The sequence below is a fragment of the Acanthochromis polyacanthus genome, chromosome 8, assembly GCF_021347895.1.
Source record: "Acanthochromis polyacanthus isolate Apoly-LR-REF ecotype Palm Island chromosome 8, KAUST_Apoly_ChrSc, whole genome shotgun sequence".
In the NCBI taxonomy this organism is placed as follows: Eukaryota; Metazoa; Chordata; class Actinopteri; family Pomacentridae; genus Acanthochromis; species Acanthochromis polyacanthus.
The window spans coordinates 24,402,563-24,430,037 of record NC_067120.1 but is presented as its reverse complement, the minus strand read 5'-3'; the positions used below and the strand labels follow the sequence as shown (position 1 = coordinate 24,430,037).

Below are 27,475 nucleotides of genomic sequence, written 5' to 3'. Positions count from 1 at the left end.
TCCATAATTATTGTCAGCATTTGCAAAATTCCAGTATCGTTCAAAGAGTTCTTTTACAGACTTGGTAAAATCATTATGCGACAGAAGAGAGTTATTAAGTTTCCAGTTTATGAAATTTCAAGTTTATGAAATTTTTCAGTTTATGAAATCCATATCTCTTGAGATCAACCAAAAGTCTATTCTAGATGATAAAGTAAAATTTTGTTGCTCCAGGTATATTGTTGTTCATTAGGATTACGTTGTCTCCAAATAGAGTTTGTTAAACCTGCTTCGTGAAATAGGCCCCTGATCTACGTGTGTGATCAAAGAGAGCGTGATGACGTAGGAGTCTAAACAGGAAGTGTGGAAACGCAGCAGCAAGTAGCATGAGTAGCACGCTGCGTTTTCACACATGAGCCGCAGTCATCGGTGTTACGACATATACATGCCGGTGAGCTTTTCTATCTGGAACTTAGCGTTACAATGTATGTCTATATTCATGTAGATAAACACAAGGGTTGCTGTCGTATTAGTGCCGTTCTTAGTGAGTGGACTGCTGAAACGGTGTTGAAGGATCTGTACTGTTGTTAACACAGCAGAGCGATGATGGATCCGTTCCGCCAAAGCCCGTTCAGGAAAGTCTCAGTTAAAAAGTAGCTCGCTTGTGGGTTAGCTGACAGACCTGACAGAGCATTCATCCAGTCTTTCTACAAAATGCCATCGTGCTGTAGTAATTTCGGCCAAAGTTTGTTTTCAGTTAATAGTTTCAATGACATGTTATTTTATTGTGGAGTCTGATAAACATCCTAAGCTGTCGGAGTAGCTAGATTATATGAAGCAGCAGTAAAGGCTATTTTTATTTTTGTTATATGATATGTCATTGACTGCTGTCGATAATGAATCGTATATTATGGTCTTAAATGTTAGTTCTATGTTGTGCAGCTGGGCAGGAGCCGGAGGCGCTTTAAATCCGTATATTTTTGAGGGGAGTTCCATGTGGTGATCTGTTGGTGCATAAAAGTGCGACTACGCAACGAAGAATAGCTTCTAATTGAAACCCCGGAGTTTTCAGAGCCCTCTTGTGCATGTTGTGATGTTGAGTCCTGTGTGTTGTCAGCAGGACTGAGCCGCCATGATGGCAGCAGGCAGGCTGAGCTTCAGTAACATCACCGCCCTGGCTCCGATGGTCCGGGTGGGGACTCTGCCCATGAGGCTGCTGGCTCTGGACTACGGAGCTGATGTGGTTTACTGCGAGGTGAGGACCAGGACTTCAGCACAGACACATCACAATGAACTCAGTGTTGTTGTCAGTGTTAAAAAAAGTCTTGACAACTTCTGTTTCAGGAGCTGATTGACATCAAAATGGCCCAGTGTCAGAGGGTGGTGAACGGTAAGAGTCTGGATCCTCCATTCCTCTACACCAGGAGTGTCACACTCATTTTAGTTCAGGGGACACGTTCAGCCCAGTTTGATCTCCAGTGGGCTGGACCAGTAAATCATTGAATAATAATAACCTATAAATCACCACAACTCCAAATGTTTACCTTTGTCTGCAAAAAAGTGCAAAAAAAGTACATTCTGAAAATATTCACATTTAATGAACATTTTTTCTACAACATTATGAGCAAAATGAAAATTATTTTTTAAAAAAGTGCAATTTCAACAACATTATGCCTCAGTTTATAATTTACACATTTCAACTTAAAGATCATAGTTTAAACGTTTAGTCACAGGTATCTGGAACTGAAAAATCTAGTATTTTATTTTATGATCAAAACAACTTGTCAAGATCTAGAAATTATTTTATATTTACATTCATTCCCACATCTGTGTAATAATCCTGACCACCACACCGTACAAACTAAAAGTTAACTATTAAGGAGGAAGGTTAAGTTGTCCCCCTGCCTTGCAAATGTATAAATTTACACATAAAAAATACATAAACGGTGCAGTGGGCAAATTTCAAACAGCATTGCTTTTTATCGGAAAAACTGCAGTCATGTCTCTGAAATTTTTGTGTTTTGTAAAGTCATCCAGCGGGCCGGTTTGGACCTTTTAGCGTGCTGGAGCCTTATGTTTGACACTACTGCTTTATACCACACACCAACAGCTAATGAAATAGACCTTTCAAATTATGTGTGTGTGTTTGTCAGAGGTACTGGAGACGGTGGATTTCGTAGCTCCAGATGATCGAGTGATGTTCAGGACCTGTAAGAGGGAGACGGACAGAGTGGTCTTCCAGATGGTGAGACAGGAAACATTTGACCCAGCTCTGCACTTTTCTTCCTTCATCTTGCTGTAGATTGAAAAGCAGTGAGACTTTCTTTGTTTTTAGGGAACTGCTGATCCAGACAGAGCGTTGGCAGTAGCCCGACTTGTGTGAGTTCACTACCTAATCTCTGAGCTTTAAGTTCTTCTTCAGGGAAGCACAGCGGTCATTTTCTCCCCTTAGTCAACTCCGCTAATACTGATGAGGTCACCAAACACAGCTTGAGCAGAGCAGGACAAGCTAGGGCTCCTTCTTATCACAAACGAATTTAGCTAGCAATTTAGCATTTTATCCAATAGTAGCCCTTTTATTTAGTTAATAATATGTATGTCCTGCAGGGATCACTATGGTTTTTGTTGGGCCCGAAATCTATATGGATTATTGGTGATCAAGAAAGACCCATATCTGATATCTGGGATAGATCTACATTAAAAGTTATTTATTACCAGCATGTCATAGCAGATAACCTGTCATTCATAATCAGGTTTGTTTATTAATAAGGATTACAATTACTGAATTTATAGAGTTGTCATTGGTGCAGACTTCAATGGACATGTTGGTACAGGAAACAGAGATGATGAGGGGGTCATGGGCAGGTTTGGTATCCAGGAGAGGAATGCAGAAGGACAGATGGTGGTTGATTTTGCAAAAAGGATGGAAATGGCTGTAGTGAATACTTTCTTCCAGAAGAGGCAGGAACATAGGGTGACCTATAAGAGTGAAAGTAGGAGCACACAGGTAGACTACATCTTGTGTAGATGGTGTAATCTGAAGGAGACTAGTGACTGCAAAGTAGTGGTCGATGAGAGTGTAGCCATACAGCAAAGGACTGTGGTGTGTAGGATGACCCTGGTGGTGAAGAAGATGAAGAGAGCAAAGGCAGAGCAGAGGACCAAATGGTGGAAGCTGAAAAAGGAAGAGTGTTGTGTGACTTTCAGGAAAGAGTTGAGGCAGGCTTTGGATGGTCAGGAGGTGCTTCCAGATGACTGGACAACTACAGCAAATGTGATCAGGGAGACAGGTCGGAGAGTACTTGGTGTGTCATCTGGTTGGAAAGGAGATAAGGAGACTTGGTGGTGGAATGAGGAGGTGCAGGAGTGGATCCAGAAAAAGAGGTTAGCTAAGACGAAGTGGGACACTGAGAGGACTGAAGAGAGTAGACAGGAGTACAGGGAGATGCAGCGTAAGGTGAAAGTAGAGGTGGCAAAGGCCAAACAAGGGGCTTACGATGACTTGTATTCTAGGTTGGACAGTAAGGAGGGAGAGACTGACCTGTACAGGTTGGCAAGGCAGAGAGACAGAGATGGGAAGGACGTGCAGCAGGTTAGGGTGATAAAGGATAAGGACGGAAGTGTGTTGACAGGTGCCAATAGTGTGATGGGAAGATGGAAAGAGTACTTTGAAGAGTTGATGAATGAGGAAAATGAGAGAGAACGAAGAGTAGAAGAGGTGAGTGTTGTGGACCAGGAAGTAGCAAATTTTAGTAAGGATGAAGTGAGGAGGGCATTTAAGAGGATGAAGAATGGAAAGGCACTTGGTCCTGATGATATACCTGTGGATGTATGGAAGTGTCTCGGAGAGGTAGCAGTAGAGTTTCTGACTGGGTTGTTCAACAGGATCTTAGATCGTGAGAAGATGCCCGAGGAATGGAGGAGAAGTGTGCTGGTGCCCATCTTTAAGAACAAGGGAGATGTGCAGTGCTGTGCCAACTACAGAGGAATAAAGCTGATGAGCCACACACAGTGTCCTGAATGAATCCAGGGTTAAAAAATGCCCACAAATTCCGTCAATGCAGTCTTCTAGTATATGTTTTGGCTTCAATTTGAGCCCAAGATCTAAATCATCGGTTTGCAAAATGTTGCAAAAATTGAATTTTTCGATTTTGGTATATCACACTGCAGATTTATCATATTTCTCTAGGAAAAAGTCAGGTAATACTTCACATATATCTTTCCAAAAGTGATATAGTACCGTCAAAACTGAAAAAGGATACATCAGTAAATGGTCATTGTTGATGACCCCATTGCAAATTTGTGATAACTAAATCTGTGGCAAATTCAAATACTAGTAAATTTATTTATCACACCATAAAACCCATTTGCCTCAAACAAGAACGGTTTGTTACTTATCCTTATACTTTTCTTTGCAAAGGTGCTTGCATTGGTATTATATTTAAGCAGCTAAAGCCTAAAATATCTTAATAATTATAACAATGTGTTACACACTTTCTTACCTGCCAGGTAATATATCCCTATATAGGCTTATACTATACAAAAACTTCAGAACATACTTGCCTGAAAAATCCTTAAACTAAAGCAACAATTCTTAATTGTGTTATGAGTTCAAATGCATTACTGCACGAAAACTTCCAAAACTTAGTGAGCATCTGTGGGATGTTCCAGGATCAGCCTGATCTAGGTAGGTCCCACCCATAGATATAAATAGAAACTAGATGCCTCGCCGGCCAATGAGCAATGTGTCAGTGCGCCGCCATCTTGGAACGGGAGCAAGCGGGAGTAAACAAACCAGCGATAAGCGTGTTTATCACACACCGAATGACAACAAATCTCAAAATGCCACAGTCTTGTGGCGGCCTGGGGCTGTACAATACAACGCAACCCAAACACAAAGGCAAAAGGGAATCGCATTCCACAAGTGAGTATGTCCTTTCCATGAAACTTTTCACAGATTTCACCAGATAATGTAGCAGAAACCATGGTGTGATACCAAGACGCTGTCAGTCTGTCACTCCACGATGCCATGGATCAAGTACAGTTAGCCAGGTGTCATGGACCGCTATTCTCATTAATTTCTCTTTATTCATTCAGCATAGGACGTGTTAACATCATTGTTTTTCAGTTAGTTGGTTAATGAAATCAATATTATATCTAGCTTTTTTTCATGCACGTATGGAACATGTAAATTGAAGAATTTAGGCCATGGTTCCAACTTTGTGCCAGCTTTGAAAATTCTTTAGTAGAAAGCACTGAAAATGAGAAAAGAGAAAAACCCTCAAAATTTTTATAACTTAATATTAAACTTCAACGTAATTTCTAGGTAATTGTTCAAAGATGTTAATCCCATATGGAAATGCGGCACAAAAAAGGAAAATCAGTAGACTAAATAAATAAAACTTAGAAGCTGCTTATCATGGTGATCAGAGAAACCTGACATCACAACAGGTCAACACAACAAAACAGTTGCAGGAAAGGGTCCCCTAAACTTGTTGTGCTGATTGACACCATCTCTTTGGGAGTGTAATCAAAGACGACCTTGTAAGCTTTCAAATGAGTCATACCATGTCGAAATCTATGCATTACAAGCAAAGTTATGACCGGAAAACTGTGGCTGTGTAATGGTCTCGCATGTACCAGACGTTGTTTGTTTACAACTTCACTCCCGTTCCAAGATGGCGGCCGGTGACACATTGCCAGCCTATGCTGGACAGTGGCGCGAGGCTTCTATGATTTCTATGGGTCCCACCCTGCAACCCACATGACCCACAGAATTCTATGCCACAGGACATCCCCAGAGGTCCTGTGTCCATGCCCCACTGGGCCAGTAGAGTTTTAGCAGCATAAAGGAACCAAAACAATATTAGGCAGGTGGTCATAATGTTATGCCTCATCAGTGTACATTAACAGCATACACAGGCTTATCATGGCACATCTCGCTGATGCTTCAATACTTAGGTGGGCGATACAAGTCAGACATGCTCATAAATGTCAGGACTCAAGGTTTCCCAGCAGAACACTGCCTTTTAACAAGATGATTGATGTGTTTCACTTCTGTTTTTGTTTTTGTTTTTTTACCTTTTTCCATTGTCCCTTTAATTTCCCATTAAGACAAATATCTTAAAGCATTATTTATTATTGTTTTCCAGACCCAGTTTCAGGGTAATTTGTTGCTGCCTCCTAACGTAACTATGAGCTGTTGGCTCAGCCTTAGCCACTGTGAAAGTAGCTGATGTCTTGATCTCTAACTATGACTGAGCTTCCTTTTCAGTTTTTGTGCGATGTGTCTCTGCTAGACAGAAATATCTGTCAGTTGTAGCAGATTGTCGAAGTCAATCTGACTTTAGAAAGATGTTACTCTGGTGCTCCAGATAGCATCAGCCACAGGCCAACATGCACAGCAAACCTCTTAGTCATAGCTTCAGCCTACCAAATACATTGCGGCTGCACCACTTGTCAACACACACAGATTCATTATTTGGGTGTTTTCTATGTAACACACATGCTAGGCTTGCTTTTAGAAGACTGCAGTGTTTGTGTTTCAACAATGTCTGATAGCTCACACAGCTCCGTTATTTCAGCCTAGCAGCTCTGCTCTGCAAATGAGCTCTCTGTCTCTCTGTGTACACAATAGCTTCCAGTGATTGGCTGTTTTGTGTGACATAACGGCTATCAGACCGCAAAGTGACTGCAGACAGAACAGTAATGCATTTATTTTGGTTGGGCTGATAATTGGTTGATTTATAATGTCCTGTAAGGATCTAACCGCTGATGGTGGATAACTGAAACTACAAAGTCAAATGTTTCACAGCGTCTGTCAAACGTTCGTGCACACCTACTCAGTCAAGCATTTTCTTTCTGCTTACTACACTGTGTACAGTGTAGAACAGAACTGAAGGATTCAGAACTATGAATTATGGAGTTGAAATCTGACTGTGCTGTCCCTGTGTTGTATAGGGAGAAAGATGTAGCTGCTATCGATGTGAATATGGGCTGTCCAAAGGAATACTCCACTAAGGTGAGTTACCTGCCAACCTGTTTCTCCTTTGACCTCTGATCCTCCTGCTGACGTCTGACCTCTGCTGTCCTGCAGGGTGGAATGGGAGCTGCTCTCCTGTCAGATCCTGACAAGATTGAGGCTGTGAGTACTTCCACAAAGACAGAATGACTTGAAAATGAACTTCTTCCATGATGCTCTTTCTGTTCAATATCAATTGTTTTGATCATTTATGGACAAAAAACAGTTAATTTAAGATTCTGTGCTTCAAAAATAATATTTTTCTCCCTTGTAGATCCTTAAGAAACTTGTTACGGGAGTTTCCATACCAGTGACGTGTAAAATCCGAATCCTGCCTTCGGTAAGAAGTGAAAATCATAATCGTATGCATCTGTTATCTGATTTTTTTTTTTCATTTTTTTTACCTTTGTTGCACATATTAGATTGTTGATGTATTTCTGCATCAATTATATCTACAGATGCATTTATATTACTAAGCTGAGTCTACCCCTGTGCACTGTGGAGGGGTTTTGTTGTTGCTCTGCCTTTACAATCCTCCAATGGGTGATTCCGTCTGAATTCACAGATGGGGGTTGCAGCACCATTTTCAATTTGGCTTCGGAAGATAGTGGTGGGAGATCATGATTTAAAAAAAACTGTATGTGCAAAATTACAGGCATCTACTCCCAGTAGTTTTTGAGTTATGGCATTTTCAAGTTTTAATAATTTAGGCCAAAATGCCCTCCCCCCCAATCCTTGCATAGAATTTTTAGGTTTTACAATGCTTATATCTCTGCTTCTGGGTATCACAGCTCTCTACATGTTGGTGATGTCCTAGAAACAACACACACACTCAGGAGAAGTCTCTACAGAGCAGGGGTGCTTGCCCAAAATGTATAAATTATTTGTAAAAAACACTCGCGAGTAGGGTTAAGGGTGTTAAAAATACCAGAAATCTTACAGATTAATGTCTTAGCACCATTTAGTATTGCTCTAGACCAGATTGGCTTATAACTTATACAGGGGGAGCCCTCTAGGCTCATTATTTAGAGAGATATGGACTGCTGAACATTGCCCCCCATGAAAAGTGCCTAATTTTCAAGGACCCTGAAGTCAATGTAGCACAGGTGGTAGAGATCTGCAAATTTGCACAGAAACTCATCTATCCTCTTACTATAACCATGCAAAGTCCCAACTTCTAGCCATCACTGCATCATGCTCAATTGTACCCTCAAACTATGCCATTTTTGGTAGTCATGAATCTGAACATTACCTGTTATGCATATTTATGCTGGTGTGTACAACTGGAGTTGGAAAAATAACTTCTACATTTTTCAGATAACTTGCAAGGGCTGAATTGTGCCCACTGAACTTCTGAATTTAATAGAATAAACATACCTACTTTCATTCAAGAAATTACAGAACAAATCATTTCACCTCGAAAATTTCCTGGGCAAACCTTATCTTGAAGAACAAAACTCTTTCAGGCCCTATGTCACTACATAGGCAAGTATAATTATATTTAAAATACCTGCAATCAACTTTTTGTAGAACACAGGATGAATTAAAGATATTATCATAAGGAGTAGGCCAGCAATGGCCTATTTTGAGGGTAAAATTGAGCATGATGCAGTGATGGCTAGAAGTTGGGACTTTGCATGGCTATAGTAAGAGGTATGGGCTTCTCAGGGCCAATGGCAATTATTGGTATTTATGAAAGACAGATGACCAATATTTGAAACTGATGTGCATTAAGTGTTATATTTTAACAACATGTGATAGCAAGGAATCAGTCATTCTTAACTAGACTTCTTCATAAATAAAAATGACTGTAGATTAATCTGTACTCAGAGCATCACAGGATGCTTGGACACTCTCGTTTACTGTGGGATTGATTGAGATGAAACAGTTTGTCTCCTGCAATTCTTTTTTATAAAATTCAAAACTCTGACACTTGCATTCAAAACTACAATGAAAAGAGCTACCAATAAATACCTTCATATTCCTGCACTGTTCATGATAGAAGTCATCAAACTTAATCTGTAAAAGTGATGTTAATGTTAAATATTTGCCAACCATGGTAACATGGATGTGCATTAACATGTGAATGTAGGGATTTTACCCTGACCAGACAGTAAGAAGTTTAAAATGCAGTCAGATGTGTTTGTAGCCTCTGTAGTTAAATTTAAAAGATTCCACAGTAATTCTACAAGACATTATTCTTCTGTAGGATATTTTTTTATATTTTTTTTGGCCTTTTAATTGATAGGCATAGTGAAGGAGAGACAGGAAATGGGGGGAGAAGAGATGCAGCAAAGGGCCACGAACGGGAATCGGCCGCTGTGTCGGGACCATCCCCTGTGCATGGGTCGCCCGCTTAACCCGTTGAGCTATACGGGCGCCCTCTTCTGTGGGATATTATTTACAAGATGCATCATTTTGTCTTGTCCTCCTACCTGTCTGTCATTTTTCTTAATGCTGATTTGCAGCATTAAGAAATAATAATAATGGATTAGATTCATATAGCGCTTTTCTGGGCACTCAAAGTGCTTCACAATGGATCCATTATTCATTCATTCCATTATTCATTCACTCACACATTCTCACTCTGGTGGTGGTAAGCTACATTTGTAGCCACAGCTGCCCTGGGGCAGACTGACGGAAGCGTGGCTGCCAATCCGCGCCTACGGCCCCTCCAACCACCACCAACATTCACACGCATTCATACACCAGTGTGAGAGCAGCACTGGAGGCAAGGTGGGTAAAGTGTCTTGCCCAAGTCTTACCACCGACCCTTCGATCATTGGACGACCCACTCTACCACCTGAGCCACAACAGTAATAACTTACAAATAATGTGACTGCATGGCTGCTGTAGTTATTGCTTTGTTGGCTTGTTTTGCCATCAAAAAACGTAAATATAGACATTAAAAACATTAAAGTGCTGTCAGAAAATGAAAAGAAAAAACAAAGAAAAGGGATGCTACAAAAGGAATTGGATGTTGAAAGTGTAAAGTGTAGGTGGGGATCCTGGAGATCCTGATTACAAAAGCTTAAATTAAGATGGGTTATTGAAAAGAAGAAATCTTTCGTAGGATAAAATATTTCATTCAACTCTGTAGTGCGAAGCAGAATGATCATCTTTTGAGACCTTAACTCTCTGTTGTTTCAGCTGGAGGAAACGATCAGTCTGGTCCAGAGGATTGAGAAGACTGGCGTCACAGCCGTCGCTGTTCATGGCAGGTAAACTGCTTCTATAACCAAGTTCACACGGTGACTTGTTTTATCAGGAACACACACATCAGAGCATTTGCTGTCTCCTTAATAATTTGATGCACTTTTGTAATAAATTTTTCTACATGGGAATTTCACATATTTGTCATTTTATCCCAGAAGAAACATGGTCAGATATTGACTGTAAATCAGTATTTGTCATGTATATGAACAGTTTTGGACTTAACTGTACATACATAGATAACTTGGATAAAATATGATGGAAAGATGATTGTTTTTTTTTAAGAAATGTTCCGGTTGACATTAAAGAAAATTGAATTCTTTGAAAGATCAGGGCTCTAAAATTTTGAGATTTGATTTGGTAAAATTGGAGGAGTGATGCATTTTGATCTGAGGTACCCTGTAAACTGCATCATTCAAAGGCACATTCCATCTCCATAAGTCTGCTCATTAATGTTTTTGTCTTCTCTGTACAATGTTAGATGTTCCTTTTTAAAAGACAGAATTGTTCACAGTGAAAGGTCATGCATTGAAATTGCTCATTTTAATCCCCCATCTGTCTAAAATAAAAAGAGATCACATTACTGTGTGGAAAAACAGCAAAACAATGACACAAGTCTTTAAATATCAAACTAGATGCTGATGAGTTTTCTGTGAAATTCATTCATGTTGTCTTCAATCGATTTGTTGTTCAGATTTAAGGAGGAGCGACCCAGACATCCTGTCCACTGTGATTACATTCAGGCTGTCGCTCAAGCCGTTTCTATCCCTGTCATCGCAAAGTAAGCAACCACCACCCATTCCTCAAATGTTACTTCTAATGTCACGCTGGTTAGGGTGTATCTTGGTAGCAGGAGTGTGGACAGTCTCTGGCATGTCTGTAAAGGAAATGTTGACCAGACTCACTCTGTGATACAGAGAACAAAACTGTGTGCTGCCCTTTTATACTACAGCTGACCAGTTTGTACAACTTGTCAATAAGGTGTCAGACTTTTCTTCCTCTGAATGGGCACTCATTTCAGTTACAGTAGGGAACAAAAGTTTACATAAACTTGTATAGCCTGGCATTCTTGTGTTTCCAATAACTCCAGAGAATGCAGTACTCTACCAAGGCTGTTTGTTCCCCTGTATGGCATTGTCAGAAATGCAGCTTTTTTTTTTTTGAAGTGCAGCATTTATTTATTAGTTACTAGTGATAAGAAATCACAACAACATAGAATGTGACCATTTAATATAGATGTACCCCCAAATAAAATGACCTTGCGCTGAGCACAGGTTTGTGTTATGCATGTGTACGTTATATACAAATACCAAATCGCATGACTTAAAAATGTATCAGGCAGCGAGAATTTATGGGACTCAGAAACACTCTCACAATTTAGTCAATTGTTCCTTGTATCATTTCCTGTGGATAAGTCCTGATAAGTCCGCAGCGGTGGATTTGTGGTAGAATCGCAATCATGTGATCATCAGCAAGCAGCTAATGTAGTGTTCACTTGTTGTCATAGTTACAGTGACGTCATGATGCTATCTCGCAGTGATACAGAAATCTCTAACTAATCCATAGGTCCAGACTATAAGTCGCATCACTGCCAAATTTTAATCAATTGGTCCTTGTGTCATTTCTGACCTTCCCTGAAAATTTCATCCAAATCCGTTTGTGAGCGATGTTGCTAACAGACAGACGCAGATTGTCACATAACATAAATGTGATGACGGTAAATTCTGTCAAAAAATATTTGTATTGGATTATTTGCATAAAGAAGTTTTGTCCTGAGAAGTTGATTTTTGTTGCACAGTGAAAGACAAACAACAACAAAATTGACAAACCATATCAGACAATCAAACATGATTTTAAGCACCTGTTTTACCAGTCATTTCACACAGTTCCTGTCCCATGTCTCCTGCAGTGGAGGATCTCTGGATCTGGTAAAGACCAACTCCGACATCGAGGAGTTCAGGAAGGCGACAGGCACCTCGTCGGTCATGTTGGCCCGCGCTGCCATGTGGAACGCATCAGTATTTACCAGCCAAGGACCCCTTCCTGTGGAAAAGGTCATGGAAGAATATCTTAAATATGTGAGTCTTCATCGTAGCAGCCAGCTGTTTTAAATGTAAATCAGTAAAACGTCTTTAATAGCCCTGTAAGCTGATATTGTTAAATCTCTTTTTTTTTTTTTTCAACCAACAGTCAAAAATCAAACATTTAGATTACAGAGATACAAAAGAGAAATGGAGAATATTGAATATTGACTGATGGAGTTGTATTGATGTTTCTTTTAAAAATAACGTGCCTTTCACACCTGCTGGTAGTGTTTTTGGGGTTCAGGAGATTAAAGCAGTATAGCCAGTGTTTCTTTGTTCTGGTGAGGTTGTACAATTACGATCTTAGTGTGATTTGTAACTACTGTAATTGTTCCTGTACTCCAATGAACCAGTGGGGAAATTTTGACAATACTCTGAAGTATTTTCCTTCCTACCACAAAGTGGTACATTGTCAGAACGAGCAGGAATTGTTGCCTGGAAAGACAGCTGACCATCTGTCTCTCTTATGCTTCACAGGCGATCCAATATGACAACAATGCCTTCAACACAAAGTACTGTCTGTGTCAGATGCTGAGAGACAAGGTGGAGTCTCCTCTGGGGAAACAGGTGCAGGCGGCTCAGACCAATGCAGATATCAGGTACAGATCTAAAGGGCTTACTTTAGAATTCACAGTTTTACAAGTTATTCTTGTTATTTTATTTTTGTCCTGTTATTCCCTATAGGATGTCTTTGAATACAGGTAAAAGTTAGAATCAACCACAGATACATTTCATTTCCTAGGAGCACTGTGCCGAATTCACCAGACACAAAAGCTTCGAGGCACAAGACACATTTCTAAATACTCTATGGTCTGATCATGCTGTGCAGACAAACTCCATATAGGAAGCTCTCAGTAAACCTCACTAGAAGACCACAAGCTATGACTAATTAAATATATTGGATATACACTACCGTTCAAGGAGCTGCACAGTGTATCGGGGGTTAGCACTGTCACCTTGCAGCTAGAAGATTCCCGGTTCATGTCCCCGCCTTCCTGGGATCTTTCTGCATGGAGTTTCCATGTTCTCCCTGTGCATGTGAGTTTTCTCCGGGTACTCCGGCGTCCTCTCACAGTCCAAAAACATGCTGAGGTTAATTGGTAACTCTAAATTGTCCGTGAGTGTGATGGTTTTTCTCTGTGTATAGCTACGTGATAGACTGCTGACCTGTCCAGGGTGTCCCCTGCCTTCACTCTAAATCAGCTGTGGTTGACTCCAGCGCCCTGCGATCCTAATGAGGATTAAGCTGTGTTTAGATAATGAATGGATGGACTACCATTCAAAAGTTTGGGGTTACTTAGAAATGTCCTTATTTTTGAGAAAAAAAACAGTTTTTTCTATGAAGATATCATTAAATGAATCAGGAATACAGTCTAGATGTTATTAATGTGGTAAATGACTATTCTAGCTGGAAACGGCTGATTTTGAATGGAATATCTACATAGAGGCACAGAGACACATTTCCAGCAACCATCACTTCTGTGTTCTAATGCTACATTGTGTTCGCTAGTCGTGTTGAAAAGCTAATTGATGATTAGAAACCCTTGTACAATTATGTTAGCATATGAATTAAAGTGTTTTCATGAAATTGCCTGGGTGACCCCGAACTTTTGAACATTTATCTATATAGTTAGTAAATCTGATAAATACATTTGCTTATAGACATGGAGATCTTTTTGTAAATTATTTAAATTAAAAGGATAACATTTTTCATAAACAATAGGAAGCACAGCATGCTGTCGGAGACTGGTGACCTGTCCAGGGTGTCTCCTACCTTCGCCCGAGTCAGCTGAGATAGGCTCCAGCACCTCCGCCCCTCCCCTGCGACCCTAGTGAGGACAAAGCGGTGTATAGAGAATGGAGAATGGAGCATGCTGTTTGTGTCTGGTGTCAGGTATTGTGAGAAATGATGTATTATAACATGATGTGAATGTGTTTCTTTGCTGCAGCGAGGCATACGGGCTGCAGGAGTTTTACCAGCAAACTCTCGAGCAGCTGCAGGCCAGGAGAGGCGCCTTACAGAGCAGCAGCCAGCCAGATCGACCCATCATGGATGGAGACGTCACCACCATGGCTGTGAAGTTTGAACGGTCAGTTTGCTATTGTCTCGATTAACAGAATACGCAGTTACTCCTATCAAATTTGTGAAACATTTGAATTAGAATAATCCGTTTTGGATCCAGCTTCTGTTTCGCAGAAAGGCACTTAGGCCCCATCCACACGAAGACAAACCGAAGTCTAAACACAAAAGTTTCTTGCCGAATCTGCGTATCATCCACACGAAGACGACGTTTTGGGGTTCTGTAAACGATCATTTTTGAAACCAGGTTCCAGAGTGGAAAGATTTTGAAATGCCGTATACGCAGCTCCATGTTTACTGGCTCTCCGCTGCTTTTCAGATACACGTGTGTCATAGTTTCGTATCTTCATTGACACGCATGCGCCACACGCGGCAACGACAACAACAATGGCGGCGTACAGTGTAGCAAATGTGCTGATGAAGCTAGTGACCCTACTGTCCCTGTTGCAGCAAAATCTCCTTCGTCTCAATCGCCACCGAGTTGAACAAACAATTATAGAGGACACATTACAAAACTTTATGGATACACCCCGGAAAAGGACCCACTGTTTGCGCGTGTTTCCGTCATATCGTTACAGCGCCCCTAAAAGTCTGGCATGTGTTTTACAGCGTTTCCATGCGTATCGAGTGCATTCATGTAGACGCACACATTTTCTGAGACGCCTTCATCTTTATGGCGATCGTTTTTGAAACTGTTAAGTGTTTTGTCTTCGTGTGGATGGGGCCTTAATGACACTCAATTGAATCTCAGATTAAAGCTTTTATCTCTCCTGGTTATTTTAATTGGCAAATAGGGCTGCACAAACTATCATTTTAGCATTGACATTGTGGTATACAACAGTCACATCAGAGGAGATGCAATGTGATGTAAGGCAAATTGAATTAAACACATCATGCTACAAAAGTTTCCATCCACTTGTAAAGATCATGGATATCATGACTGCCTTGAGTTTCCAGTGACTTCTGTAGCTCTGAATTTTGTGTGATGGAATATTTGAAATCTGCTGGGTCCAAAATACACTTACAGAATAATAATTCTTAGTTTAAAGTCCCTTCGTCATTTTGACCTCAATTCTGCGCTTTTCTTAGCCATCCACAGGCTGGCAAGCTTCCGATTGTATCTTTGACAACTCCTCTTTAAAGAATTGGTGAAGTAGCTTCTGACACACATTGTTTCATCTTCACAGTCCACAGGTTCTTGACAGGGTTTGTAGTAGGATCGCAATCATGTGATCGTCAGCAGGCAGCTGACGTAGTGTTCACTTGTAGTCATTGTTCCAGTGACGCCGTGCTGCTATCTTGCAATGATGCAGAAATCTTTAACAAATCTGCGGATCCAGACTCTTGTGACCTTCCTTGAAAATATCATCCAGATCTGTTAGTCCATTTTTGAGTAATGTTGCGAACAAGCAGACGGACAGGTGGACAGACAAACAGATGAATGTACACTGATCATCACTAACTCCGCTTCCTTGGCAGAGTAAAAAAGAAACTTTTGCAGAGTCTGTTTTTTCCAGTATTGTGACAAGTGTTTTGAAGTGGAAAGAGGTCACTAGACATGGAAGACTGATGATGTGATTTGTGTGTGTGTTGGCCAGGAGGGAGTATCCACCTCAGATCACTCCAAAGATGTTTCTGCTGGAGTGGAGCCGCAAGGAGAAACTGGAGCAACCACAGTATGAGACAGTAAGAAAAAAATTTGTATAAAACTTTACTTCACTCCATAGAATACACTTCTGATTCAGTCTGTAGGTTGGGGTCATAATTCTAAAAGTGAAAGTGTGTACTCTGTGATCCAGAGCCATCACTAAACCTGGTTTATCAATCAGTTCAACATCTTAACTTTTAAAAAAGTCAGCTGTAGTAGATAAAACGAGAGTTACAGCTGTAACTAAGGTTCTATGAATTCTGGATGACCGCCACAGACGGTATGTAATACCTGGATATCATCGCGCTGTGGCACATGAGGTCGAGACATAATACCAACAAAGTCACATGTGACCTGGGTGACGAAAGCAACCTGATAAGAAGCCCTGTCACCCAGCAGTTGTCTCCTACAGAATCTTCCTGACAGGATTCCAAGTGACAAAGAACTCTGGCGGTCATCCAGAATTCATAGAACCTTAGTTACATCTGTAACTCTCGTTCTATTTCATTCTTCCTGACCGCCAGAGATGGCATGTAATACCTGGATGACCTATACCAACAAAGTCACGAGGATTACACACTCACCTCGCTAACAATGAACTGAAGAAGCAGACAGGACTGCCGTTGCCACAGGATGAAGGGCTCCCACGTTAACCCGATAGAACCGAGCGAAAGTGCAGGATGAAGCCCAAGCAGCTGCAACACATATATCACTGAGCGACACCCCCCTCAAAGCAGCCCAGGATGTAGACACGCTCCTGGTGGAATGACATTTCACAGAAGGAACCTGGAGGCCTCCCAGACTGTATGCTATAGAGATAGTATCCACGATCCAGTTAGAGAGCCTCTGTTTTGACAAGGCTTGTCCCCTCCTGGAACCACCATGACAAACAAACAGTGCATCAGTTTTACGAAACTCTGCAGAGATCTGAATGTACTCAAGGCTCGGGCACTGCGCTCCAAGGCCTCCTGGGCTGCGGACCCAAACATCTGTCCCGGAACAACTGGCAGCGTGCGTAAGGTCTTCCTGCAAAAGGGTAATACTTACCTGAAAGGTGCGGCAAAACTGCCGGTTCGGCAGTGAACACCGGCTATGCAGCCTCTGGAGGACGGAACGTAGCTCCAACCGATGGGTTATGAGGCTACTAGCATAGGCGGCTAAATCAGTATCAGCAACCTGCGCCTTATGGCGAGAAGATGAAAAGGAGACGACTGCTGGGTGACAGGGCTTCTTATCAGATTGCTTTCATCACCCAGGTCACATGGTTACTTTGTTGGTATTATGTCTCGACCTCATGCGCCACAGCGTGATGATATCCAGGTATTACCTACGGTCTCTGGCGGTCAGGAAGAATGAAATAGAACCTGCTGTGATAGATTTCTGTCAATATTACATATTATTTTTCTGTATGTTTTATTATAAAAAATAGTACTGCAACAAATGAGTGATAACATGCTACACTTAAGTAATTACTCTCTGCAACAAAAATGCCTTCACCTTAGCCACATGTAAAGCAGAAGGCTGATAGGTTTGAGTTATGTTCAAGTAGTTTACAGGGTGGTGTTGCCCCATTCATTGAATTCAGAGTAATCTTTTGATAATTAGAGCAGGCTGCAGGGAGTTTGTTGCTTCAGTAGAGGTGGTGCAGGACACAGACTGCAGGCTGTTTTTAGACCACAAAGCCTTTCTTACAATGACAACCACTGGTGCCCTCCCACCACAACCTCTATCAAGGTAGATTTCAAAATCTGCACCTCTTCTATGGCCAAGATTAACTTTCTGAACCACCAAACCCACTGGCAGATTTGAAAGCCATGTTATCTTGAAAAAAATTCACCAAAATTGCACCATTTGTCAGCCAGAAACAGTAGAAGAACAAGAAAAGCACTCCAAGAGTGCCATACTCCGCCAAGGCTGCTCAGTTGTATGATTCCGACAGATAAGTCCCGATAAGTCCACAGGGGTCGATTTGTAGTGGGATCACAATCATGTGATCGTCAGCAAGTAGCAGACACAGTGTTCACTTGTAGTAGACGCTGTCTTGCAATGATACAGAAATCTTTAGCAAATCTGTGGATCCAGACTGTAAGCCGTATATCTGCCAAAATCTTTTCTTGAGCTTCCCTGAAAGTTTCATCCAAATCCGCTAGTCTGTTTTTGAGTAATTTTGCGAACAGACAGATGAATAAACGTACGCCGATCGTCACATAACTCTGCTGCGTTTCTTGGCAGAGTAATAATTAGAAGGAAAATTATCCAAATTTAAGCTTAAAGCGTGATCATACGTGAAGATGACTTATGTCACATTTCCTCCCACAGAGAGGAAAAATGTGTTCCAACTGTTTACACCAGAAAGAAATTTTAAAGAAATTCAGCTGTTGCTTTTGCTTTTTTTAAATGATCTATGGCACGATAACTGTGTCATAATGCACAGCCAGCAGTTCTGAGTTCTCTCTTCTTCTAGTCATGGTTGTGCTGTTTCCGTAGAGGTTTAGCACTGAACCCACAGGGAGGAAAAATGTGACAAAAAAGCCCACCCAGAAACAGTTTAAGATTGCTTTCATTGTGATTTTTACTCTTGAAAATCAAGCAACAGAACTTAAGTGACAATCTATAAATACTATATTTGCTCATTTTTGAGTGAACTAGATATGCAGAGCCACTACACCACCAGTCAAAAGTTTGGACATGCCTTCCAGTTCAATGTTTTTTCTTTATTTTTACTACTTTCTACATTGTAGATACATACTGAAGACATTAAAAACTTTGGGATGGATACATAAGATAAGATAATCCTTTATTACTCCCCGTGTCCAGGGAAATTTCCCATGTTACAGCAGCACAATAAACATCAATAAACAACTATAATTATAAGCATGGTAATATTCACAGTAAGTTCAAGAGTGTAGGATGGAAAAGTGGCTTAAGGAGTGATGTAAAGTACAGAAACATTCAAATGGTGCAGGAACTGTGCAGATTATGTGGTGAAAGATGATGTGATAGAATCCTGTTTTATGTTAACATCAGCCAGTGATGCTGATGTTATAAAGTCTTATAGCAGATGGAATGAATGACTTGCGATAGCGCTTCTTCTTGCAGATTGGGTGTCTCAGTCTGCTACTGAAAAAGCTACTTAGAGACTTCACAGTGCCATGCAGTGGGTGAGAGGGATTATCCATGATGGATGTGAGCTTTGCCAACATCCTCCTCTCACCCACCTCCTCTATGTAGTCCAAGGAACAGTCCAGCACAGAACCGGCCCTCCTGACCAGTCTGTTCAGTCTCTTTCTGTCCCTTTCAGAGCTCCCTGCTCCCCAGCAGACCACTGCATAGAAAACAGCAGACGCTACCACAGAGTCATAGAATGTCCGGAGCAGAGTCCTGCACACTCCAAAGGACCTCAGTCTCCTCAGCAGGTGGAGACGACATTGGCCCTTCTTGTACAGGACCTCTGTGTTGTGTGACCAGTCCAGTTTGTTGTTGAGGTGAACACCCAGGTATTTGTATGAGTCCACCATCTCAATGTCCATATCCTGGATGCCCACCGGTGCAGGCTGAGGTGCCCTCCTCCTGCAGAAGTCAATAGTCATTTCCTTCGTCTTACTGGCGTTGAGCTGCAGATGGTTCTGCTCACACCAGTCGACAAAGTCAGAGATGACCCTCCTGTACTCCATCTCGTTCCCATCAGACACACACCCAACAATATCATCTGAGAATTTCTGGAGGTGACAGCTCCCAGAGTTGTAGTGGAAGTCTGATGTGTACAGGATGAAGAGAAAGGGAGAGAGCACTGTCCCCTGTGGGGCCCCCATGCTGCTGACTACTACATCAGACACACAGTCCTGAAGCCTCACATATTGTGGTCTGTTGGTGAGGTAGTTGATGATCCAGGCAGCCAGGTGACAGTCTCTCCCGCTCCCTCCAGCTTCACCCTGAGCAGAGAAGGCTGGATTGTGTTGAAAGCACTGGAGAAGTCAAAGAACATGACCCTAACAGTGCTGCCGGTGTCCTCCAGGTGAGTCGGCGATCTGTGCAGCAGGTAGACGACTGCATCATCTACTCCAATGTTCGGTTGGTAAGCGAACTGCAGTGGGTCCAGATTAGTGCTCACCAGGGGGCGTAGGTTCCTGAGGATGATCCTCCCCATGGTCTTCATCAGATGAGAAGTGAGGGCCACCGGTCTGAAGTGGTTTGGCTCCCTGGGGTTCCTAGTCTTTGAGACAGGAACCAGGCAGGAAGTCTTTCACAACACAGGAAGCCTCTCCAGACTCAGACTCAGGTTAAAGATGTGCAGCAGCACCTGACAGCTGGTCTGCACAGTCTCTGTGAAGTCTGGAGCCTATTGCATCAGGACCTGTGGCTTTCCTGGTCTTGATCTTTTTTGGCTCACTTCTCACCTGATCAGCTGTTATGGAGAGGCTGGGGGTGGAGGAGGATGACAGGAGAGGGGGTGATGGTGGTGGTGGTGGGGGGTGACAAGGAGACCGTATGTGGAGTCCAGAGAGGGAGGAGAGGTGTTGTTGGTGGTATGAAGCTGAGGTGTGAAGAAGGAGCTGGCTGGTCAGTGCTTTGATGAGAGGGGGGAGGAGTGGGAGCAGAGTCAAACCTGTTAAAGAACAGATTCAGCTCGTTGGCCCACTCCCTGTCTCCTGCTGCAGCTCCCCTCTCATCGCCTCTGCTGTAACCAGAGATGGATCTCAGGTCTTTCCAGACCTCCATTGTGTTATTGTTCTTCAGGTGAGATTCCATCTTGGTCCTGTAGCTGGCCTTGTCCGCCTTGATCTTCTTCTTTATCTCCTTCTGCACCCTCCTCAGCTCCTCTTTGTCCCCAGATCCAAAAACCCTCCTCTCCTCCTTCAGCAGGGCCTTCAGTTCTTGGGTCACCCAGGGTTTGCTGTTAGAGAAGCACCGTACTTTCCCAGTCGGTACGATGTTCTCCGCACAGAAGTTAATGTAGTCCGTGATATTGTCTGTCAGTGCATCGATGACCTCCCCGTGTGAACCACACAGCACATCCCAGTCTGTGGTCTCAAAGCAGTCCTGCAGCGCCTCAGTGGCCTCATCAGACCACTTCTTCACATACCTTATGGTGGGGGGTTGTTTCTTCACCATTGGTATGTAAATGGATGCAGTCTCACCAGGTTGTGATCTGAGCTGCCCAGCGGGGGGAGCGGTGAGGAGCTGTATGCATCTTTGATGTTTGCATACAGTAGGTCCAGGGTTTTACTATCTCTGGTCTGGCATGTCACGTACTGAGTGAACGTGGGGAGAGTGGCAGAGAGTCTCCTGAGACGATAATAAGAGACTGAGGGTGAGATGTTTGCAGCTGGGACACTTCACTGTGGATGCATTCACAGGCTGCAGCCACATCAGCCGAAGGGGGGATGTACACAGTAACAACTATTACATGTGAAAACTCCCGGGGCAGATAGAACGGACGTAGACTGACCGCCAGTAATTCTACATCTTGAGTGCAGAGCCGCTGTTTTATGCTGATGTGCCCAGCATTACACAATCTCTCATTTACATACATCGCCAGGCCCCCTCCCCTCCTCTTACCACACTCCTTCACGTCCCGGTCCATCCAGAGTTAGAACTGAGTCCGGAGTCTGTTCGTTCAGCCATGACTCGGTAAGCATCAAGAGGCTGCTTTCCCTATACTCCCACTGCCTGACCAACGCCGTAAGCTCTACCATCTTGTTTGGGAGAGACCTCACATTTCCCATTATCACGGATGGAAATGGCGGCTTGTAGCGTCTCCTCTTCTGGCGACGCTTCACTCCCGCCCGGGTTCCCCTCCTCCTCCTGAGGAGCTCAGCCAGGATGTCTGGTTTCTCCCACCGCTGTGTCCTGGTCTGCCTCAGCGCCAACAGCTGATCTCGAGTGTAAACAATAGAGCCGTGCTTGAACGGGTCGCCAGATGAGAATTTTAAAAGTTCCGAAATAAAGAGTAAAACAACAAACAATTGTAAAAGAAGTCAAAACATTTATATTTTACATTCTTCAAAATAGCCAAGTGCAGTCACAAAAACCATTAAGTGCTACGACGAAACTGACTCGCATGAGGACTGCCCCAGGAAAGGAAGACCAAGAGTTACCTCTGCTGCTGAGGATAAATTCATCCGAGTCACCAGCCTCAGAAATGGCAAGTTAACAGCACCTCAGAGTCGAGCCCAAATAAATGCCACACAATTCTAGTGGTAGACACATCTCTACATCAACTGTTCAGAGTGTGTCAATTAGGCCTTTATGGTCAGATAGCTGCTAAGAAACCACTACTAAGGAAAAGTAACAAGCAGAAGAGACTTATTTGGGCCAAGAAACACAAGGAATGGACATTAGACCAGCGGAAATCTGTGCTTTGGACTGATGAGTCCAAATTTGAGATCTTTGTGCAACACAGGAAAGGTGAACGGCTGGTCTCTACATGGTTTGGGATGAGATGGACCGCAGAGTGAAGGCAAAAGGGCCAACAATTGCTCAGCAGCTCTGGGAACTCCTTCAAAACTATTGGAAAACCATTTCAGGTGGCTACCTCATGAAGCTCATGGAGAGAATGCCAAGAGTGTGTAAAGCAGTAATCAAAGCAAATGGTGGCTAGTTTGAAAAATGTAAAATATTAAACATGTTTATTTCACACTTTTTTGTTTGCTACATAATTCCATATGTGTTCATTCATAGTTTTGATGCCTTCAGTGAAAATCTACAATGTAATAGTCTTGAAAATGAAGGAAAACCATTGAATGAGAAGGTGTGTCCAAACTTTTTATGGTAGTGTACATATAAAAGTTTATGTTTTGCTGAATGGGTCACTTTAAAAAAGATTTGGGGCATAGCTTAAGAGTATTCTCTCTAGTCCTGGCACCACTCCACCACTGGTTGTTGCTGTGAACAGTCTGTCAAAGTGTATGTTGTGTTTTCAGGTGCAGCGTTCTCAGGATCGAGCCTTTCAGTCCACTGTGACTGTAGCAGAGAAGAAGTACAGATCTTCACTGTGGTCAGTACAAACTTCAAGTTATTTATTCTTTTAACCCTTTTTAAATTGTGAGAAAGCATTTAGGCCATGCAACATGTGCAGTTATGTTTTTTCAGACTTCCATTCAGGAGAGGAGTAGTTTGTAATCACAGTTTGAAGCTGACCTGCAGGCACAGTATTGTCAAGTTTGATGGTTTGTCATAAAATGTTCCACCTGTGTTCAGCTCACAAACTGAAAGCAGTTTTCAGTGCTCAGTGGATATTGTTTTCTGCTTTATTTAGCTGCGTTCATTCAGTTTTGATGTTCATAATAAGGTCACTGATGGGCTAAAATCTCAGAAAGATTCCCTTTGATCCAGCCTGGAATATGAATGAAACAGTTGTGTGCTGGGTTGTTGGCAGCTTCCAGTGTGATCTTATGTGCTTCACTATCCTGCATCAGTCTGGAGTTCTCTAACCACAGTAGACCACTGCACAAAATTTAAAATTACATCTACTAATGTCAGCTACTTCATTTTCTATATTCCAAAAAGCTGCAAAAATGTTCTCATTATGACTTCTTCAACGACCGATTTTTAATAGTTCACTGCCCTCCAGGTTCTAAATCATACATCAGTCTTCATTTTGAATTTTTTCTTTACAGGCACCATTGGCGTCTGTTCTCTGTGAAAGTCTACTTATAGACGCCTGACACTTAGTCACTCTTTCTTGCAAAAGTGTGCATTCTATTACAGTGAACAGTTATACATGGTTACCATTTGTAACCAGGTAACTTCCCTTGATCAGTAAAAAATAAACTGTTGCTGTTTAAACCCACAACATGCAGTCAAATCAGCTCTCAGTGCCAGTAAAACAGACGGTGTTTAGGCTACAAACACAAAACACATCCATCAGAGACATGGTAGAAAATACAAGAGTGGCCAAAAAAAAAAAAAACAAGTTGGTACAATGAGAGAAAAAAGACACAGGAGAGCTATTCAACCTAAGGCCTCAGCATGTATAGGAGATCATTTTCATGGTGTATAAAGAAACTTTGACAACATCCAGCCAAGGAAAGACGATTGTCCAGGAGGAAAGTATATCCTGATCCAAGACTATCATAAAGACAAGATTTCACAAAAGCAAATACAGAGGGTTCACCACAAAGTGCAAAGCAATCGTAAGCCTCAAGAACAGAAAAGTCAGATTACAAATTCTGGAACTGCATCCTTTGGATGAATAACACTATAATCAACCTGCATCAGGATGCTGATAAGAAAAAGTATGGAGAAGATTTAAACAACTCATGAGCACCAAACATCAGCTATAAAACATTGTATAGACAGTGTGATGGCATGGCTGCTGATGGATTCACTGTTTCATGATGATGTGACAGAAACAGCAGGGTGAAGTCTGAAGTGAACAGGGAGGTACTGTCATTTTTGACTCAGCTAAATGCAGTAAAGCTCACAGCACCTCACAATACAGATGGATGAAGAAGTAGAATATTGTGCAGTGACGAAGTATCACCCGATCAAGCCTTCACTTCGCTTCACTACACAAAGACAAAACTAAAAGCAGAGAGAACCATAAACAAACAACAACATGAAAACAGCTGCAGAAAAGGTGTGACAAAGTACAAAGGAGGAAACCTAATGTTTGGTGATGTTCGTGGGCTTTAAGTATTTGTGCTTTGTTCATTTCCTGCAGCTGTTGTGACATCTTGTGTGATTAAGCACACTTTGTGAAACTTTTGACCACACTGAGTTATACTATGGAAACAAGTGAAACATCATATTACACCATACATGGAGTCATGTGATGTACAGATTCTCTAGTTATTTTAGGCTACATGTACACTACTAGTCAAAAATTTGGACACACTTTCTCATTCAATGTTTTTTTATTTATTTACATTGTTTTCTACATTGTAGATGAATAATAAAGATAAGCACTTTTTTTATTACAACATAATTCCATATTTATTCTTTTATAGTTTTGCTGTCTTCTGTATTAACCTGTATGTAGAAAATAATTAAATACAAACCATTGAATGAGAAAGTGTGTATAAAGACTAGAAAAGCACTCGGAGAGCACAGTACTCCACCAAGACTGTTCATTCCACCATATGGCTTTGTCAGAAGTGCTGCATTTTTTTTTTGTAAATGCAGCACTTGTTTATTCCTTATTGACTATCAGAAATCACAGCAACATAGAATGTTATCATTTAATGTAGATGTACCCACAAACAAAATGACCTTACACTGAGTAGAGGCGTGTGTTGCGCATGTGTATGTTATGCGTAATTGCCAAATCATGTGACCTAAACATTTAGCAGGTGGCAGGAATTGATGGGACTCGGAAACACCCCCACAATTTACGTAATTGTTCCTTGTATCATTTCCAACAGACAAGTCCCAATAAGTCCACAGTGGTCGATTTGCAGTAGGATCACAGTCATGGGACATAGTGTTCACTTGTTGTCATAGTTACAGTGACGCCATGTCGCTATCTTGCAGTGATACAGAAATCTTTAGCAAATTCATGCATCAGACTATAAGCCACATAACTGCCAAAATCTAATCACTTGGTCCTTGTGTCATTTTTGATCTCCCCAGAAAATTTCATCCAAATCCGTTTATCCATTTTTGAGGAATGTTGCTAACAGACAGACAAACCAACACCGATCGTCACAGAACTCATAACTAGAAAAGCACTCAGAAAGCGCAGACCTCCGCCAAGGATAGAGAGGAAAACAGGAAACCCATGCAGTAAAGGATCATGAGCTGGAATCGAACCTGTGTCTCTGACACAGTTCTGTTTACGAATCACCTTCTTAACCAGTTGAAATATCTTGGCACCTTGCTCCAATTTGTTGGACGACATACTAACCTATGATGTTTTTGTCATATTTTGGACCACATACTAAAACATACTAAAAAATTAAAAGTGATCCAGAATCCAGGATCCATTCCAGATTGCCACCAAAATGAAATCAGCTCTTCCTCTTACCATAGTCTACATCCCCTCAAAATTTCATGTGAATCTGCCCAGGCGTTTTTGAGTTATCTTGCTAACAGACAGACAGACACACAAACGCTGGGTGTCACATAACCTCCTTGGTGGAGGTAATAATTGTATCCCAGTTGTTGAGGCAGTGTTAACAGGAAATTTGGGTAAATCAGAAAACACACAGTAATATGTAGTAATCTTTTAGGTGCTGAGCTTACATGATCCTGTTGTTTCTAGGGAGAAATCAAAGAAATTTGCAGAACAAGCAGCTGCCATCGTCTGCTTGCGAATTCTGGGAATACCAGAAGGCCGTATTGGTGAGGAAGACTCTGGCCTGGTCTGCAAGAGGAAGAGGGAGGGGAGGATGAATGGCACCACAGAGGAAGACAGGAGCAAGAAACGACATGTGGCTGACATCCTGCATTCAACAGAAACCTCAGAGCCCACGGTGGTGACCAATGGTGACGGTCACAAACCAACCACAAATGAAAAACCGCCAGAGAGTCCAGAACAGTTGACTCTTTAAACAGGAAGAGAAGACTGGACCTGCGAGAGCAATTCAAGCTTCCACTGAGGCTGATGTTAGTGATAAAGAGCAGCAGTTATTGGTCATATTATCATTTCAAGGTCATTTTTATTTAATCTAAAAATTAAGACTAAATTCAGACACTCAGACAAAGTTGGAAGCTGCCTTTTAAGTCTCTGGACTTTTTTTTGCCATGGCTTCAGTCAAACTGGAATCTGTTCAGAGCCAATTAGCTGTAAGAGTCAAAGTTCACCTTGTAGTTTCTTTATTTTATAAACATATCATTTTAATGAATATGAGTGGTGAGGAGGTTCAAATGTGGATTTGCAGTCAGTAGGGCTTTATGTTGAAGGGTCGTCATATCAGGTATTTCAGAGAAGAGCGGGAATTGTAACCCTGGTGCCTTACAGAGCAACTTGTGTTTTTTTTAAAATCATGATTCTGAAAGAGCCGTAAATTCAGTATTTGTGTCGAGATGTATAATATGGTGCCATATGTTTGTATGTGTACTTGTGTTGGTTCCTTATTTCTTTAAGTTTTCTTGTTAAAAATCTTCCAAATCCTCAACACAGTACTGTTTTTATTCTAATGTGAAAGGAATGGCCCGAGTTGTTATTTTTTTATTTAATTTTCTAGAAATTCACTGAATAGCTAAAATTTGTGTGAAATGATTGTACTGATCACTGCTGTCAGTGCTCCTGTAGTCTGATGGATTTTCTTCTTTATCAGAAACACAAGAAGGAGCAAAGCTGCATTTAGAATTATTCATCTTGATGAAATAAAACAGCAGCAGATCAGTGGAGCACCAGATAGGGCCAGTGAAAATCCCATGCGCTGAGCACTGTTACGTACGGATACTAAATCCATCCATCCATTCTCTATACACTGCTTCATCCTCACTAGGGTCACGGGGGGTGCTGGAGCCTATCCCAGCTGACTCAGGCGAAGGCAGGGGAC

General features: G+C 41.8%; 1 protein-coding gene across 3 annotated transcripts; it reads left to right on the top strand.

Moving 5' to 3' along the window:
* Window positions 1-321: 321 nt before the first annotated feature.
* dus2 (dihydrouridine synthase 2) lies at window positions 322-27,085 on the top strand. Of its 3 annotated transcripts, none has more exons than XM_022218506.2 (16): window positions 322-430; window positions 1,097-1,234; window positions 1,324-1,369; window positions 2,133-2,224; window positions 2,315-2,358; window positions 6,940-7,000; window positions 7,076-7,123; window positions 7,275-7,340; window positions 10,151-10,221; window positions 10,908-10,994; window positions 12,123-12,291; window positions 12,775-12,896; window positions 14,247-14,387; window positions 15,976-16,063; window positions 22,949-23,022; window positions 26,230-27,085. In XM_022218506.2, the coding sequence occupies exons 2-16, from the start codon at window positions 1,112-1,114 to the stop codon at window positions 26,516-26,518; spliced, it is 1,521 nt and encodes a 506-aa protein (XP_022074198.1). In that variant the 5' UTR covers window positions 322-430; window positions 1,097-1,111; the 3' UTR covers window positions 26,519-27,085. The 3 variants fall into 3 exon arrangements, with proteins under 3 accessions (XP_022074198.1, XP_051808199.1, XP_022074197.1); XM_051952239.1 differs by having other exon boundaries at window positions 334-430; window positions 1,100-1,234; window positions 12,123-12,267; XM_022218505.2 differs by having other exon boundaries at window positions 334-430; window positions 1,100-1,234.
* The last annotated feature ends 390 nt before the right edge of the window (window positions 27,086-27,475 follow it).

Coding starts and splice junctions, on each gene's coding strand:
- dus2 (XM_022218506.2), top strand. CDS start 1,112: ATGATGGCAGCAGGCAGGCTGAGCTTCAGTAACATCACCGCCCTGGCT. Junction 2,359..6,939: donor TTGGCAGTAGCCCGACTTGT/GTGAGTTCACTA, acceptor TGTGTTGTATAG/GGAGAAAGATGTAGCTGCTA. Junction 10,995..12,122: donor TCTATCCCTGTCATCGCAAA/GTAAGCAACCAC, acceptor TGTCTCCTGCAG/TGGAGGATCTCTGGATCTGG.